The 18,928-nt window shown below is 43.3% G+C and overlaps 1 protein-coding gene across 1 annotated transcript in view; it reads left to right on the top strand.

Moving 5' to 3' along the window:
- Positions 1 to 18,421, top strand: part of PTPRB (protein tyrosine phosphatase receptor type B) — a 109,009-nt gene extending 90,588 nt beyond the window's left edge. The window contains exons 23-34 of the mRNA XM_028110865.2: positions 1,482 to 1,581; positions 2,371 to 2,454; positions 2,553 to 2,570; positions 2,684 to 2,765; positions 3,345 to 3,435; positions 4,106 to 4,182; positions 5,877 to 6,011; positions 6,997 to 7,119; positions 7,304 to 7,467; positions 9,128 to 9,263; positions 15,966 to 16,086; positions 18,268 to 18,421. Of these exons, the coding sequence (XP_027966666.1) occupies positions 1,482 to 1,581; positions 2,371 to 2,454; positions 2,553 to 2,570; positions 2,684 to 2,765; positions 3,345 to 3,435; positions 4,106 to 4,182; positions 5,877 to 6,011; positions 6,997 to 7,119; positions 7,304 to 7,467; positions 9,128 to 9,263; positions 15,966 to 16,086; positions 18,268 to 18,290 (1,154 nt within the window). The 3' untranslated portion in view covers positions 18,291 to 18,421. The remainder of the gene's footprint in view (positions 1 to 1,481; positions 1,582 to 2,370; positions 2,455 to 2,552; positions 2,571 to 2,683; positions 2,766 to 3,344; positions 3,436 to 4,105; positions 4,183 to 5,876; positions 6,012 to 6,996; positions 7,120 to 7,303; positions 7,468 to 9,127; positions 9,264 to 15,965; positions 16,087 to 18,267) is intronic.
- The last annotated feature ends 507 nt before the right edge of the window (positions 18,422 to 18,928 follow it).

Raw genomic sequence — 18,928 nt, 5'->3', positions numbered from 1 at the left:
CTTGATCAAAATTTGTGCTTCAAAGGAGACCATGAAGCAAGTGAAAAGACAACCCACAGCATGGGGAAAACTGTTTGCAAATTAATATCTGATAAAGGTCGTGTGTCCAACATGCGTAAAGAACTGTTACCTTACAACTCAATAATACAAAGTCAAATAACAAAGGATGTGACTAGATGTTTCACCGGAGAAGATACACAAATGGCCAATATGCACATGACAAGATGCTCAACATCATTAGTCATTAGGGGAAATGCAAATCGGAACCACAGTAAGACACCACTTCACACACCCTAGAATGGCTGTGATCAAAAGACTATGATGAGTGTTAGCAAAGATATGGAGACATTGGAACTCTCCTACATTGCTTGTGAGAATGTAAAATGGTTTAGCTGCTTGGGAAAACATTTCTGCAGTTCCTCAAAATGTTAAACCTAGAGTTACCATCTATCTAAACCAGCAACTGCACTCCTAATTTTATACCCAAGAGAAATGAAAACATATGCCCACACAAAAACTTATACACGGACGTTCTTAGCCGCGTTATTCATAAGAACCCCCAAACAGAGATAACAAATGTCCATCAGTGGATGAATGGATACACAGTATGTGATCTATTCCATACAAGGAGATATTATTCACCTATAAAAAAAAGAATGAAATACTGAGACAGGCTACAACATGGATGAACTTTGAAAACATTACGCTGAGTGAAAGAAGCCAATGACCAAAGACCACATGTTTCTGACTCAGTTTTATATGAAAGGTCCCAGAACGGGCAAATCTATGAAGACAAAGTAGATTCGTGGTTGCCAGGGGCTGGGGAAGAATGGAGAATGACTACCAAGAGGTATGGGGTTTCTTTTGAGGGGTGATGACAATATTATAAAATTGAATGCGGTCATATTTGTAAAACTCTGTGCCAAAAATCATTGAATGATACAATTTAAATTGGTGAATTGAATGGTATGCGAATTATATTTCAATAAAGCTGTTTTTAAAATAGGCCACTCTTACCTATTCACAAACTCCCAGAGGTAGGATCATACCAGACAATAAAAACGAAATTTCATTAAAATAGCTCTCAATAATTCACTGGACTTGCCGAAGTCCCTGATGCTATTATACTTGTTTCATACAAATGAAATAGCATTTTTATCTTGGTGGCAAACTGCTGACCTTTATCTCGAGTGTCCTAAACCTTACATACAAGCTCCAGTGAGCTTAAGATTCCTTTATAGGCCGAATGCCATTAACTTCCAAAGTGTAAGGACGGACCTGTGGTTACAGTGTAGTAGCCAATGCCCTGTCTCCATGGTTGCATGCTCTCAACATCAGATAGTAAATACTGCAGCATGGGCATCGTTCATATTTTTCTGTAATAACGTTCCTAGGGAGATAACGTTTCAGTAGCTCTCTTCCTGAGTCTTTAGCACTAATTTTCCTGCCTGGGTTTGCTGTTTCTTTCTGGATTCTTGCAGAGCCTTTATTTGGAGTTATCGAAGGTGTGAGTGCTGGTCTGTTCTTAATTGGCATGCTGGTGGCTGTGGTTGCCTTATTCATCTGCAGACAGAAAGCCAGGTGAGCACAAAGTTTCCTTTAGCGATCGGGCTCCCAATTTGAAGGATGCGATTGAAAATCCCCTCTCGCCTGAAAAGTAAGAAGGGGAGATGATTTCATTTCTCCAGGTGAAATCACCTTTGTTTCTCAAGAAAAACAAGTCAAACCCTCCAACCCTGACTGGCTTTTTTCAGCCCCGCTCCATACCATTGATGAATTTTGCCCTTGCCAAATGACTGAGGGGCCGTCTGTAGCTTCGTTTGAATGTGAAACAACTCCTTTTGCTCATGAAGACAGACAGATGTCTGTGAATTGTGCACCCAAGTGCTTTTCTGAGAAATGCTGAAAAGTATGGTTGACATCACCATTTCATGGTCATATTTGCCATGCTAATTTAAGAAGGGACCAAAAAGAACCAAATAGCATGTGGCCCCAAAGCCACGCCCCCTCCTCTCAGGGAATTTATTTGGCACATTGTCCTCCCTCTTGCAGTCATGTCTTGCATCTAAGGTTTACTGGGGGGTTTTTTTTAAGGAAAGTTTTATTGAGAGTGTGGGAAGTGATTATGACCTGTAGCCAAAAACCAGAAGACAAATCTCCAGCTATTGCAGAGATCCGTTTCTGAGTGGGAAAAATCTATTTCTTCTTTATGTTCTTCCTCCCCTCAAAGAGACGTTGGCTGAGTGTAAATCTACATGAATACTGAAAAATCCATATTTGCACAGACATGCACAGCCTCACCATAAATGGAAAAATTTGTTTAAGTCAAGTTTCGTAACCAGACTATAAATCCTCTCCCTTATGTTGCAGCCATGGTCGAGAAAGGCCCTCTGCCCGCCTGAGCATTCGCCGGGATCGACCATTATCTGTCCACTTGAACCTGGGCCAGAAAGGGTGAGCGCCACATTTTCCTTCACGTAATGTATTGAAAGATGAGTTGTCTTATGTGAGATTTGCTAACGAGGTCTTTCTTCTTTTGGCGTCCTTCACAGTAACCGGAAAACGTCTTGGTAAGAGCGAGAACTCATTACTGTATTATCTGCTTTTGAAATACAACTCGGACTGGGTATGGCAGTGTCCCTTTTCATCAGTAATCTTCTTTCTATTGTATTTTTAACTATAGCCCAATAAAAGTAAATCAGTTTGAAGGGCACTTCATGAAGCTGCAGGCTGATTCCAACTACCTTCTGTCCAAGGAATACGAGGTACGACTCAGACTCAGGGATGCTTCAGCAGTTCTAGTCGCTACCAGAATTTCCCTCCCAACCTCTCCTGTGGAGTCACGGGCTGATTGGGCTCAGGAGTCAGGATGACATGCAGGATCCATTCTCTGTGGGATATCCCACCTAGTCTCAGAGGCCAGTCTGATCTCCAGAATAGCACAGCCAATGAAGTACTACTTGGATAAGATGTTAAGGAAGAATGAACAAACCTCAAATGTAAACCTAATTCTGTCAGTTATTTAACCTGGCATTTTGCTTGACTGGGAGACAAGGTGGTGTGGTGACAAGTGCCCAGGCTTTGAATTCGACTCCCAGCTTTACCACCTGTGTGACCTGGGGCAAGTGAGTTATCCGGTCTGAGCCTCATCTGTAAAATGGAGGTGAGGATGCCTCCTTTGAGGCTCTTGTGGGGATCAGAGCTACTGCATGTCCAATAGGAGGCATTCCATAAACAGTAGCTATTGTGACATATTCTTAGATCGTTATGTATCTCGAGGACTGTATGATTTGCCTTATTCTATTTCACATTCTCCCTTTGCAAACTTCTTTTTGACCTAATAGGATTTGAAAGACGTGGGTCGAAACCAATCATGTGACATTGCGCTCTTGCCAGAGAATAGAGGGAAAAATCGATACAACAATATATTGCCCTGTGAGTTTTGTGTTGAAATTTGTAATACTGTCTTCCCCCAACCACTTCTTCTCTTTACCAGGAATAAAATGGGGCTGAAGAAATAGGGTATAGTTGGATATGGAAGAGCAGAGGCTCTGAATGCCTTTTAAAAGGAATGTTATTGAGCTTCCCTCCCATGGGGTAACAATTCTGAATTCTGGTTAGGAGACGCCTCTCATGCTGTTGACATTTCCTCCTATGGTCCCACTGCTTCTCCCTAATAGCAAAGACCACTGTGGGTTTCCTTAAAGTCCCCTGTTAGCGATTGTTGTATATTTTTATTTTCCCGACCCGATCCGGTGAAGCAATGGAAGATGGTTGTTCTGGATTGTATTCATTCCAGCTGTGAAAGGGAGCTGACCTCTCCATTGGGCAAATGGTATCATGTTATGAAGGAAAGCGCAGAGGGGGCCTCAGAGAGCTTTTGGCTTCTTTGTGTGTTTATGGGCCACCTGTGTGACCTGGGCAAGCCGGTTATCCTGTCTGAACCTCATCTGCAAAATGGAGATGAGAATATCTCCCTGTGGGGTGTTTTGGGGTGGGGGGGGCAGTCAGAGCTAATGCACGTCAAATACCAAGCATTCCATCAACAATAGAAAAATCCTCCCAGGACCCATTGACAAATCTTTCTCAATCAACTTCCTTCCAGATGATGCCTCTCGAGTGAAGCTGTCGAATGTAGATGATGACCCATGCTCAGACTACATCAATGCCAGCTACATCCCTGTAAGTGAACCATAAAGCCATAGTGCCTGGGATAAAGCTTTAACAGGTGGTGACCCTGCAGACACCATTCCTCTCACATGCTCCCACTATTTCAGGTCTGAACACATACTGATTTTAGAAGACCATGTCTGATTGCCATAAAGCCCAGGGTGCACAATTCCGTCACCGCTAGGGCCCATTTTCACAATGGCTGTAGTGACACGGGATTATAAGGAGCCCAGGAGGCACAGCGAAAGGTGGTTTTTCTCTCTGCAGCCCTTAGCCAAGATTAGAGCTCCCTAAGGAAGCTCTACTCACTGCTCATGCTGCCTAGCGAGGGGGAGCTGATTCGACGTCATTTGTATTTTTGAAACCCAAAGACACAACTCAAAGGTTGTGTCAAACCTTTGGGCTCAGATTCTGGCTAGCATCCTGTCAGCCTCCTACAGCATGCTACAGTGGGAAAGCCTTTAAGCTCAGACAGCTCCAGCTTTGACTCCCCTCTCTGCCCCTTGCTGACTTGTGGGCAAGTTATGTCACCTCTTGGGGGCTCTATTTTCTTTTCCAAAACATGAGGATGATAATATTTACCTCAAATAGCCATTCATTCACTCAGTAAACCCTATCTGGTTAAGTAGTAACTAGACGGTCAGAGAAGTCTCAGCAGAGTCAGGGCATCAGGAAATGACAAGGTGACGCCATGGGAAACAGTCTAGAGAGATGTTGCCTTCTCCAGCACTAACACATATCCGCACCACGTGGGGTCTTGTTCAAATGCAGATTCTGATTCAGTGGGGCTGGGGAGGTCCCGGGATTCTGCCTTTCTCACAAGCTCCCAGGTCATCCCCTGCTTCGGGTCTGAGGACCTCTCTCTGAGGAGCAAGAGGCTAGGGTTGCTAGGGGAGCTTCTGGGAGGAGACCACCAGCCGGCAGGGCAGACAGGGCAGAAGACAAAGGATGGCTCAGCAGAGCAGGAATCATGCTGAGACGTGGAGGATAAAGAAGGACTGGCCAGATGAGACGCAGGGTTTGGGTGGGCAGGCGTGGGGGTGGCAGAGGTGACACAATGCAGGGGCCCTGAGGAGAGGCAAGGAGAGAAGGAACTTCAGCTCGAAGCTGCGAGTAATTCTGTCTTGCCAGAGTGCAGAATAAGTGGGCAAAAATATCCTAGCTCCCGGAGTTGTGGTTCAGATTAAACAAGATCTGTGGAAAGTCCTGACCCATGGCATGTTATATGGTAGATGCTCGATAACCTGTGGTTTCCCTTCCCTGAAGTTTCCCTTGTATCACATCTCTTACCAGCACTCTATTGTCAGTTACCCAAGATGACTAAAGCTCTTCTGCACTGAATAGGGGAAGAGCCTGAGGCAGTCAGTCCCTTACACACACACCATCAAGAGTCTACACACACACACACACACACACACACACATACCATCGAGAGTGAAGCATTCTCTAGATTATTGCCCAAGTGCCCCATTGCCATTTAGAATAGACCCAGCCTAGTAAATGGGAAGTTGGCTCTTAACAATAGTTCAGTGTTCCGGCCTTTGTCCTTCCTGCTCCCAAGCCTTGACACTTGTGTTAGTATCTTTTTCTCAAGTCAGGGACCTGGCAAAGACCTGTATATCATCTCATCTACAGAGCTAACCCACTGTTTATCGTTTGGACGAGGCCCATTGTTTCTGACTCTCCATATTGTAAATTCATCACAGGGCAACAACTTCAGAAGAGAATACATTGCTACTCAGGGACCTCTTCCTGGCACCAAGGATGACTTCTGGAAAATGGCGTGGGAACAGAACGTTCACAACATCGTCATGGTGACCCAGTGTGTGGAGAAGGGCCGAGTGAGTAAACAGTCTTCCTGACTTCTGAACGTTGCTTAGTGCCACCACCAGAATGGAATCCTACCCCACCACCAAGAGTTAAACCCCACAAAAGCCAAGGAGGGATCATGTGAGAATATTGCTAGTGAATTAAGCCACTCAGTTATAAAAGGCTTACATGGGTGATGCCCACTTCTGATTCTGGGTCTGAAGTTTCAGTCAGAGGTGTTTCCAGTGGAAGACTGGGATCATCAGAAGTGCTCGTGACACAGAAAGCATAAGTGGCCCCTTGTCTGTTCCAGCCTTCAGTGTATACCTTGCCAGAGGCACCGGCTCTGTTCCTACTTGTAGGAGACAAGAAGCGGACTCTAGGCTGCGTCTGCAGACCTAAAGTGAAATAGTTCTCTGGACAAATCAAGGAAATCTCTTATACTGCACTTACAATCCTGTACTTCATATGGTTATTTGAAGGATTAAAAAAGAGATATATAAAATGCCCAGTATCTGTGGTCAATAAGTACATGGTCATAATTCTCTCTCCTGGCTTCCTACATGGAAATTGGAGCTCAGCTAAATGTCCTGACTTTTCAGAGACCCCATGGCACATGGCACTTGGTCCAGGTTAGGACAGCGATATCAAATATAAACAAACAGGGGCCAGGAAGACATGGCCTTCCTCTGCTCAGCTAAGAAAGAACCATTGGAACATACAGGTTATAAAGAGTGGAACTGAGATGCTAAGGACATCAACAAAAAGCACAGGCGCTTCAGCAGTGTGCCTGCAAGGGAGGGGACGCCCTTGCAGAAGGGCAGGGCTCTGCTCCCTGAACAGCGGGAGCCTGGCTGGGCGTGGGCCCTGAGCACGTCGATGCAGAGCCGATGGGCTAATGCTCCAGCAGCTGACCCTAGATTCCAGCTCGGGAAGACGTTTCAAGAAGGCAACGTCCAGGTTCGTAGGGGAGTCACGTTTCCAGACTCACGTCTTTTTCCCTCTATCTTCCTTTAGGTGAAGTGTGACCATTACTGGCCAGCAGACCAAGATTCCCTCTACTACGGGGACCTCATCCTGCAGATGCTCTCAGAGTCTGTGCTGCCCGAGTGGACCATCCGGGAATTTAGGATATGCAGCGTATGTTTGGCTGTTTAACAGCACTAAACACCCCAGCTTGGAGAGATGAAGGATACCCATGACTCCCCCTTTGCTGCCTCCTCCCCTGTAGTTTCGGCTCCCGGGACCTGCTGCATGGTCACAGTGGTCAGACTTGAAGCTTTGCCTTGGCTCCTTCCCCTTATCATTCTCTCTGCTCTTACAGGAGGAACAGCTCGACACACACAGGCTCATCCGCCACTTTCACTACACAGTATGGCCAGACCACGGGGTCCCAGAGACCACCCAGTCCCTGATCCAGTTTGTGAGAACCGTCAGGGACTACATCAGCAGGAGCCCCGGCGCCGGGCCCACTGTGGTACACTGCAGGTACTGGACGACGAGGAGCCAATAACATGGGCGGCCTGGTGGGGGTCTGTCTGCGCCAGCCAGCCTGCCTGGGGATATTATCATGCTGTCTTCTCTCTTCTTCTTCACTTTCTCCACCTTCCGCCACTCTCTCACCCTCACTCTCCAGCCCTCTCTGTCTCCCTCTCGCTCTTTTTGCTACTGTATAAAATGCAAAGTCCCTATGTGACTCCCCTTCCAAGTTCCCAGAAACCCCGCTCTCACGCTCTCCGAGAACCTGCATATTCTCGACTCTTGCCGTTCTTACTCCTTGGAGTGGCCTAACCTCTCTCCTCCACCCATATAAACCCTAAGCCTCCTTCTGGATCCCTGCTCCAGACCTCCCTCCTGGTCCAGTAGCACTCGCCATCCGTAGCCACCAATTTTGCTCTTAAAATTTTGCTTCTTTCTTGACTTCTCTTTGCTTTAGACTGCATGTTCATAAAATCAGGCTAACAAGCAATCCCTCTCTCTTCCTCTCTGGGGAGCCTGGTGTTTAGCTAATTAGTGTTTGCAGCAACACTTTGATCGCCCTAGCCAAATGGCATTAAGAAATAAAGAGCAGAGAATTGCTCCAGTAAGAAAAATGTCAGATGCCCTCATTTTCTCCCAATCGGCCCGGCACCCTAGGAGCCCAGCTTTTCTATGTCATTGGAACCCTGATGCTTTTAATGGGAATGTGAGGCACTCAAGAGTGCTTTCTAAAGAATGGCCAGTGTTTCTGCCCGTACCACTGGAGAACAGTTCTCCTTTATCTTATAAATCTGTGCATCACAAATCCCTAGGCTAGACAGTCACCTCGGGAAGCAATTTAGCCACCCCTGGTGATGCTGAAGGTGTTCACACCCTAGGATCCAGCAGTTCTGCTTCTAGACCTCAACCCTAGAGAAATCCCCACACTCGTGCACAAGGAGGCTCACTGCAACACAGTCTTTCAAAGAGAATAGCTAAAAATGATCTCATTATTGGGGCACCTGGGTGGCTCCATCGGTTAAGCGTCCAACTCTTGGTTTCCTCTGGGGCCCCAGTCTCGGGGCATGAGATCGAGCCCTGCGTCGGCTCTGTGCTTAACTTGGAGCCTGCTTGAGATTCTCTCTCTCTCTCTCTCTGCCCCTCCCCTTGCTCCCTCTTTCTCTCTCTCAAATAAGTAAATCTTAAAAAAAAAAAAAACGATCTCCTTGTCTATCAGTAGAGAACAGATCAGCAGGGGATGGATTGGCGGTGGTGTAGAAACTCTGAGGACAAGCTAAAAGAAAGTGGATCTGCACGTAACAACATGGATAAATCTCAAAACACTATATCGAGTAAAAAAAAAAAGTCAGCAAAAGGATATATAAAACATGTTACCATTTTAATAAATTGTTTATGGCTTTACATGTATGCAGGAAAAGTATACAACATGCATGGAAATGACACACACTAGGTGCAGAGCACCACTTATCCCTGGCAGGGTTGGGGAGGTGGAGGAAGGAAGGAGAAAGAGATGAAAAGCTGGGGCTTTTCTTTGAGAGAGCTCATTGAGAGAAAGAAGGATTCCTTTATTCTCCCATAACTTGGAAGGGAAAAGAAAGATGGTCCTGGAGTCTCGGGATGCAGTCCTGAAAGGCCAGTTTAATCAAAATCTTCCCTCGCTCTCTCCTAGTGCCGGTGTGGGTAGGACTGGAACCTTTATTGCGTTGGACCGAATCCTCCAGCAATTAGACTCCAAAGACTCTGTGGACATTTACGGAGCCGTGAATGACCTAAGACTTCACAGGGTTCACATGGTCCAGACTGAGGTAAGAGTTACAGGCTGAAGGACACCGGCCACCCTCCCTGCCTCTCTCCCCCCAAATGTCCCAGGCTTTCATCTGACGAGGGCAAATAACTATGACTCATTAGGAAGAGGAAGAGCACTGAATATAGACGTTTTGTAGGACTTGTTATTTTAAAACAAATTTCAGTGACCTTAAGGTGCCTGGTGTACCCTTACCTCTAATGAGCTGGTTGCCCATCTTCTTTACGTGGGTAGGAAGCAAGATGGATTTTTTTTTTAAATCAATGTGTGGTCCATGGCGGAAGGGCCATGCCCATCCATTTGAAGATCACTTTAAGACAGGCTTGTGAGTGAGCACATTGCAGTCTCTTCTCTCCCCTAGCTCACCCTAGCTGCACACCCATCTCTGGAGACCCCAGGCAAGTACACACTGGTCCCAAAGGATTAATGCTTCATTTGTCCTGTCCTCTGACATTTGCAGGGCATTTTTAAACATGTTATTTCATTAAATTCATAAAAACCAAAGAAGAGAGTTATCATTTTCCATTTCCAGGCTACAAAACTGAGGTGCAGAGGCTAAAGGCCTTTGTACAGCTATGAAGTGGCCAAGCTGGGGCTTGAACCTGTTCGAGAGAATCCCAAGCCCTTAGCCCCACAGCCTCAGGGTCGGATCTGTGCCCCCACACAGGCCAAGCCTGTCACTCCCCCACATAGTTGCCTTACAAGACTTGGGTTCTCTTCCCCTTGTGTTTCCCAGGTAACTCTGCAAAGTCCTCTATGCATTTAAAAAAAAAAAAAATTCCCATGGTCAAAAAGGTGAAAAGCCCTACCCGCTGCCATATCCTCTTACTGTTACAGTATGCAGTAAAACTGGGGAGGCGGTATGCTCTGCAAAACAGGGACATCCTGCAGCAAAGGCTCCCCGTGAGCTTTGCTGAACCCACTATTCCCCAAACCACTTCGACTGTTGGATTCTTTTCTTGTGCAGCCCATATTAATATCCTGCTGATCTCATATTCTCTAACACATTTGGAAAAATACTAGCATCATGCCTTCCTGTAGGCAGTTGCCACACCTAGGACCCTCTGTCACTGCCATTGTCCTGGGCTAGGAGTACTTTCAATATAACAATTACTACGCTATACTTTTAATATTTTACTATGGAATTTTTTTAAATACATAGAACTAGGAAAAATAGTATAGTGAATTTCTGTGCACCTAAACTCCAGCTGCTACAATTACCAGTAATCTGTGTTCTTTTTCCATCTATATCCCACATATACTATTACCCTACCCCATGACCTTATTGGAAAATTTTAAAGCAAATCCTACTTATCAAACCATTTAATCCTTAAAAGCTGTTATGCAGAAATTTTACAGCTAAGGACTCTTTAAAGATTGTAACCAGAATACCATTATCACACGTAACAATTTTAACCATAATCCCTTAATATCATCTCACATCCAGGCAGTGTTTAGATATCCCTAATTATTTCAAGATTACTTTTTACACTTAGTTTCCATAGAATCCAAACAAAGTCCCCACCCTGCATTTCATCAAAGTCTCTTTCAAATCTATAATAACCCTCCCTTGTTTTCCAAGCTATTTATTTGTTAAAGACACCAGTTCATTTGTTCCATAGATTTTCCCACATCCTGGATTTGACTGCTTTTTCGTGGTGTTAATATATTCCTCTATTTCCTATGATTTTTGTCAGTAGGTCATTAGCTCTAGAGGTTCCATTAAACTCAGATTTCTTTTTACCACCACAATGCTGTACGGGTGGTGCTAAGTACTTCCTGTTGCATCACATCAGGAGGCACTTCCTATCTGTGTCTCTTTTACGCTGATGAAATTGACATTGACCATCCACTGTAACATTTCCCAGTAGGCTTTCCCTTAAACAGTTTCCCCAACTGTGGACCTGAAGACGGCTGTCTAGCTCTGTCATTTCATGAAGGGTTGCACTGTTATATCACATTGTATCATAATTTTTATCCTTCATCTTTCTCCAGAAGGCTGCCAGTTCCAAAAGAGTAGGAATTTGTTTTCCTTCTCTCAATCTGCAAAATTTTTTTTTACCTGTTAAATGAACGAACAAATATCCCATAATTATGTTGCTAAAAGGTCAGGATCGGTGTTTCATTTTTATTGTCATATTTATAAACTCAAATCATATTTAATTTGTAATTTGGGAAAGGGGAGATTATCACATCGTAAGTTGTCTTGAGGAATGTGTGTGCATGTGTGCACGTGCGTGCGTGTGTGTGTGTGTGTGTGTGTGTGTGTGTGTGTGTGTTATTGTCGGGGACTTCCTGGGTCATGTGTCACTTGCATCCATCTGCCCAGAGCTCTGGAGATGCACTGTGGCAAAGAGCAGGCACTCTTATTATAAATACCACTGGCAGTCTTCCGGGGCAGGGTATCACAGTGTGCCATAGCTCTTCCTCCTTCTTGGATAGAGCTCCTTCTTTCCACTGTTCTCTCCTCCTCCTCCTCCCAACCTCTGAGGATTCTATGTTCTTGTTCCTCAGTTTGCCGTTTTAACGTTTGAGTTCCCCAAGGTTCTGCCCTCAAGGTGCTGCTCTTCCTTCTCTCAGCCTTCATTCTTTCTCATGTCCCATGGCTTGAAGAACCATGTACATGCTCCTGTTTCCCAAATCTCATTCTCCTTTTCCAGCAATGACCTAAGTACCTGCCTACCAAACAATTCCACCTGGAAGCCTTACAGTCATCTCAAACTCAAAAAAATTCAAAGCTGAACTCATTATCTGTCTTTAAGCAAATAATAACAATGAAAGCACCCCTCCCCTTCTTGCTCCTTCCAGTTTCAGGTAATGGGGTTGCCATCATCTTGCCCTCCGTCTGTTGGCCCAAGCTAGGATTCTGACTTCTCTTCCCATGGTTCCCACATTTAAGCAGTCATGGAGTCCTGTCCGTTGCACCGCCATCTTTCTCTTCCTTCTAGTCCTCCACCCAACCGCCACGGGCCTCGCTCAGCTGTTTGTCAGCCCTCACCGGGGCCTTCTGTGGGAACCTCTTAGTGTGTCCCCTGCCCCCAGCCTCTGCCCTAACAACTCTTTGTCCCACAGCCACCAACACAGTGCTTTTGCTGCCTGTGTCAGCTCCCTGCATAAAAACCTTGGCAAGCTCTCCATTGCGTTAAAATGAAGTTTAAACTCTCATCCTTGTTGGAAACAGGACTCTTCATAACCAGGCCCCCAACTTACTTCTCCAGTTTCATATCATAACATCTGCCGCCCATTGTTTTAGGGTCTGCCAAAATTAAGGAAAATTTCCCTCCCGAGGTCAAAATCAATTTTGATTCTTTTGATTATAATGAAATAAATATTATGGTAAGAGATGTTTTGTCTCTCCATTTCTTTTCCTCTTATCAAATGAAATCCCAGACAATATTCAGATATCATCTGTCCTGGTTTTTTTTGTTTTTTTTATTTTATTATGTTTTGTTAATCACCATACATAACATCATTAGTTTTTGATGTAGTGTTCCATGATTCATTGTTTGCGTATAACACCCAGTGCTCCATTCAATACGTGCCCTCTTTAATACCCATCACCAGGCTAACCCATCCCCCCACCCCTCTCCCCTCTAGAACCCTCAGTTTGTTTCTCAGAGCCCATCATCTCTCATGGTTCGTCTCCCCCTCCGATTCCCCCCCTTCATTTTTCCCTTCCTACTATCTTCTTTTTTTTTTTTTTAACATATAATGTATTATTTGTTTCAGAGGTACAGGTCTGTGATTCATCAGTCTTACACAATTCACAGCGTTCACCATAGCACATACCCTCCCCAATGTCTATCACCCAGCCACCCCATCCCTCCCACCCACCACCACTCCAGCAACCCTCAGTTTGTCCTGTTTTAACTCCTTGCCCACAGTGGGCTTCTTCTGGTCTTGGAAGCCCTGGCCCCAGCCCGGGTATGGCTTGCTTGGTGCTGGGAGTGAGTGCAGAGAGCTGTGATCCACCACTGAGCCAAAGGAAGCAAAGAAGGAAAGACATTCAGACCCTGTGTATTCCATTTCTGCATTCATGGGGATAGTCAACTTTAATTTTATTCCACCTTACTTGGGATATAAAGGGTCTTCACAGATTTTAATAAATATATCCAAGAACAAGGATTTCTAAACAAAGAGGCAGCAGACACGGGATTTTCAAACATGTCCCTCTTTCCTTTAGCCTGCCTTAGGGGAAATTTGCAGCCTGACTCCCAGGGAGACACTCAGATGAAGCAGTAAGGTGTTAAAGAACAAGAGTTGACAGTCACAGTCTGTTCATCTCTTCTGCTTCCCGCAGGAGGAAACAGTGGGATGTGGTAGGAATAAGCTTCTCAGTGCCCACTTGGGAGATTGTCCTTGGGGTTTCCCATGGCCCATGCACCCTACATGTTAGCTATGCTGGACTGCTTACAGTTTCCAGAATAGATGTGCATGTTCATGTTATTTACATCACTTGGAATGTCCCACTTCTTGGCTCAAATTTTTACCTTTCTCCCTAGATTGATACTTCTCTCCCCCAGAAGTGAACCTGATGATTTCTTCTTATGTATGGAGCTTTATATACAATTCTATCTTACATTTATCACCTTATATGTATTTGTTCACATATCTGCCCCTCTGCTAAACTGTGAACTCAAGGACCATGAAAATCTAGAAGTGTAATTCTATAAATACTATCTAGTACTACAACTTTCGGTGAAATTGAATGGAATTGAGGTTTCACAAGTCAGCGAGACAGAGCAAAAAATTATCTTTTATAATCCAAAATTCATATATTAGACTCTATTTTTCATTAAGAATAAAGTGGGAAGCACATTAACAGTCTGAAGGTTTTAGTAGTAATTATTTTCAAAAGGACATTCTACTGGGAGAAGAAGAATTTATATTTAAGGCCAGTCAAATTAATGAATATTAACTGGCTTCAAAGCCCATTGTGGATCATTGTTGAAGAATTTATTAATAAGGCATAGTGTAGATGTAATAGAATTCATTCATAGTTGAACTTTAATAAGGTCCCAAAGTAATTTAATATCCCAGTACAATTGCAAATATGAATCATGCTTGGGATGGAAGGAAACAGGAAATGTCTGTCTATAATTTGGTAGATTGTGTTCAAGATGGCAAAAAGAAACTGTCTATACTAACAACCATTTTCAGGACATTACCCTCCTTGAATTTTCAAGACCAAGGTGGCATAAAACACTCAGAAAAGTGTAGAATAGTTAATATTAAAGCAGGCTTCACTTATGATTGACTTATTTCTTTGAAATGTCGTAATCTAATGACTATACCGGACCTACATTATGAAGTCCCTTTGGTAGATGACCAGGCTAGCTTCCCATCAGGGGCAATGCCTAGTGTCAACCCATGAAAACAAATACTGGTCCACTTCTAAAGTTTGTTGGGGAGGGAAGATCTTATAGCTTCACTTTGTATCTCAAACCTTTAAAATACTTTAAGATAACACATTGATCACCTTAAACATGGGGTCCAGGAATGGTTTTCAATATCCATCTAATTGACAGCAACACAGAGTCTCATACCCTTTAGTGGTCAAAGGATGTTATCTCTAGAAGAGACCTCAGATGTTTTCTAGATCTTTCCCGAGAAACCTTGTGACTCAGTTTAGGCCAGCTGGAGGCAGACGAAGAGCCCAGTGTCTCTTGTGTGCTGTTGTGCTTCCTTCCCTGGGCTCTGAGCAGTTGCTATGTCACTAAGGGAGCCCAAGGCCAAGCAGTGAAGTTATGTGGACATTCTTTTCCTTACTAGACAGCTCTGTTGGTAGTAAGGAAGGAAGCCTTTGTCTAAACCTCTGTTGTCAAGTGAAGGTTTTTGTGTGTTTTTATGGTCACCAAAACATTGACTCTTCTATCTTTGTTTCTATTTCAAAAGTAGTTAGTTCCCAGAGAGTTGACAGAGGTGAGTCTGTTCTCACTATGTAACCCTCTGTAGTTCTCTGTCATCAGCCAACCTCTTTGAGATTCTTCTTTGTGCCAGTCTCAGATGCTGAGAGAACCAAGAGAGAAGACACTGACCTTGCCCTCAAAGAACTGACAGTCCAGTGGGATCTATTGTATATGCCTTCTTTTTTTCACTATCCTCCCAAAAGAAAGGGACCAAAGCAGCAGAGTATGCAGTGAAAAGATTTTCTCATTCAATAATGCAATGAAATTAGGATTCATCTAAGAAAACTGGTATAATGAAAAGAACATGAATATGAACCCTAGGATCAAATGCTAGGGTCCCATTTCTTGGCTATGTAAGAAGTTACTTAACTTCTCTGAGTCTTCATTCCTATGGATGGTTATACCTACTTCATAAGATTGTCAAAATAATCAAATGAGATAATTTATGTAAAACGCATCGTACAGTGTTTGGTATTCAGTTGTCTATTTAATAAGTATTTGTGGAGGACCAACTATGTGCCAGACATAATTCTAGGTACTCATGGAATATACTCTACAAATATGCATGCACATAAAAAAGAATAAATAAACACCACCTCTCTCCTCATTACCATTACTCTCTTCTTAGTGCTAATAGAAACTACTCTTCTATGTACTAGAGACCGTTCATGAAATGATCAAGAAATTTACTAACCATATAGAATCCCACCACTCTTGAAGCTTTGTGAGAGTGTCTCCTCTTTCTTATGCTTAAGAATTTGCCTTCCTCTGACACGTTTTCTGCTTTTTCATAGTGTCAGTATGTATACCTACATCAGTGCGTAAGAGATGTCCTCAGAGCAAGGAAGTTACGGAGTGAGCAAGAAAACCCCCTGTTTCCAATCTACGAAAATGTGAATCCAGAGTATCACAGAGGTAGGAACTTACTCCACTGACTTATAAATTCATTTATCAAGATATGATGCATCTGGAAACCAATAATAACCTTAAGTTCTTCCCAAGTGCACCAGCCCTTTCTTCTTCCATCCAAAGGCCCTTAGAGATTGACAATGGTGAGGAGAGGCAGAGTGGGGAGGGAGCACCACAGCTGAGCACCGACTGCACATGGAAGCTCTTCCTATCTGGCTGGGGATGCCCTCTCTTCAGGATTCTGCATAACATTTCTTTTCTAAGGCTCTTTGCTGGGGAAGATGCTTTGAACTCACAACTGGGGATTCAGATTGTAAAATCCCTTTGGAGAAGAATTTGGCCATATGTATCGAAGTCCTCCTTATGTCCTTGTCTTATCACCTAAGTACTGAAAAAGCTTTATTCGTGACGATTTTTATAGCTAAAAGTTTAAGTGAAAAAAAAACTCAAATGTTTAACAGTGGAGGACTAAGTACACCATGGTGTGTTCATTTAATAAAATACAATGCAGTCATTAAAAATGCTATTTTTGATGATTATATGACATGAATATTCTTATAAATATGTTGAGTTAAAAAAGAAGCCACCCCGGGGCTCAGTCAGTTAAGTGTCCAGCTCTTGGTTTTGGCTCAAATCTTGATCCTGGGGGAGGAGATCGAGCCCTGCATCGGGCTCTATGCTCAGCACAGAGTCTGCTTGAGATTCTCTCTCCCTCTCCCTCTGCCCCTCCTGCTTGTACTCTCTCTCTTTCTCTCTCTAAAATAAATAAATCTTTAAAAAAAAATTCTCCCTCTCCCTCTGCCCCTCCCCCATCTCTCTCTCTCTCTCTAACAACAACAACAAAAAAGTAGAATGTAAAACAAACAGAAACAACACATGGCAGGTAAAAAGACTAGAAAGAAATAAACCACAATAGTAAAACAAAGTTCTTAGAGCAGTAAAATAATACATGATTTTTCTTCTGTTTTATGTACTACATTTTCTAGAACAAGCATATAAAATTTTTTTAAACAAAAATTTTAGTAAAATGAATGTATAAACTTTCAAAGTCACTGCTTTGATCAGACAATAATTATTTGACAAGTAAAGGGTCTTCATGCCTTTTCCCACTCTAAACCATCATTTAGACCTAATTTATGACAAAGGCTAACTGCAAATTTGAAGTTACACTGTATTAGTTATCTATTACTGTCTAACAAATTACCCTAAAACTTAGCGGTTTAGCTCAGCATTTATTATCTCACAGTTTCTATAGATCAGGTATGTGGGAGGAGCATAGCTGGGTGGTGTTGGCCCAGGGTTACTCATGATGCTGTAGTCAAGATGTTGGCCAGGGCTGCAGTCATCTGAAGGCTTGACTGGGGCTGGAGGTCCACTTCAAGAAGGCACACTCACACGGCTGTTGGTTTAAGTCTCAGTTCCTTCCCACATGGACCATGTCCATCTATAAGTCAGATCATTCTCAAAACATTATTTCAGTTATTTTATCTCTATTTCTAACTGATCCTCGATTTTCTTTATTTCTCTGCACCTTCTGTATCTGCCTACCGAGCCAGTATGTTACATAATTAATAATCTGTGAAGCACATATACATGAGAGAGCTTCCATTTAAAGGGGTCTTTGTCAACTGATAATATTATAAATAATTACCCCCTAATGTATCTGTATAGTAGATTAAGGTTTTTGCATGTCACATTCTTCAAGAAGCTCCAGGATGGTGGGAGCTCTGGGGGATCTGGGAGGTTTCTTTGTCTTGTTATGACTTGCATGAGAGTCTTTTTTTTTTTTTTTTTTTTTTTTTTTAGAGTCATCTTGGGTGCTCCTGAAAGAGCCATCTTTTATGGTTTGGTTAGCTTCAGGTGTCTAAAAGTTAGGATTCAGGTCCTAGCTCTGGAACTAACTAGCATTACCAAGCTGTGTAACCCTAAGTGAGTTACTCTGCCTCTCTGGGCCCGTGGGCGCATCCATATAATCAGAGAGGATGGACTAGAATTACTAGTCCCTTCCAATTCTAGTGATCTGTGGTTCTCAATGGAACGACATGGAACCCACAGCAATGGTCTCATCCTAAACCATATTGAACCTTAGTCATTTCTGCTAGTCATATCCATTTGTAATCTTCATAAATGGAACAAACAGCTATGAGACACCTGCTCCATCTCTAACCACAATGTCCTTCCTTTCAGACCCGGGCTATTCAAGGCATTGAGAATGTATCTGAAGATCTCTCGGATAAAAACTATTCACTGTGTGATTTAAAAACAAAACAAAACAAAAAAACTTGCTTCATCCCCTACAGAGGTGCCAACTATTTCTGTTGATACTATGTATAATTTATTAATCTGGAGAATTTTAAAGAATTTATGTAATTTAAAGGTAACAGATATTATTGTACATAGTTGTATTTTGTAGTTTCTTCTGTAAATATGTATTTTTTCATAATGTTTAATATTAAGCTTTATATAATACTATTTTTCCACACTGAAGTGTTCATGGATTGTTCTACATAAACTAATTCAACCTGTATGACAGGACTACTGGGAAAATGTAGATGGAAGGGGTTGCAGAGGCAATCCCATGGGCCATGGTTTTGACCTGCTTTGATACTCACTGGTCAGGGTAAAGGCAGGGCCGGAGAAAGCATGCAATAGAGCTGGCTTGCCTACATTGCTCTTCTAGGAACCTAGGGATCCAAAGGTGATCCAAATGCTATTTCGACCAACGTAAGAGTCAAAAAAGGATTGGGGGAAAGGGGTTAGGCAGCCCCAAAGCTGAAATAGGTGGTTATCCCTAAACTAGTTCATCTCTCCCCTTTCTCCTGCCAGAGGTTCAAGCCAAAGTGGTCAG

This window comes from Eumetopias jubatus, unplaced genomic scaffold (genome assembly GCF_037043125.1).
Source record: "Eumetopias jubatus isolate StellerSeaLion01/CBP00866 unplaced genomic scaffold, mEumJub1_p1.0 scaffold_8, whole genome shotgun sequence".
Taxonomy (NCBI): Eukaryota; Metazoa; Chordata; class Mammalia; order Carnivora; family Otariidae; genus Eumetopias; species Eumetopias jubatus.
This window is presented reverse-complemented; position numbering and strand designations above follow the sequence as displayed.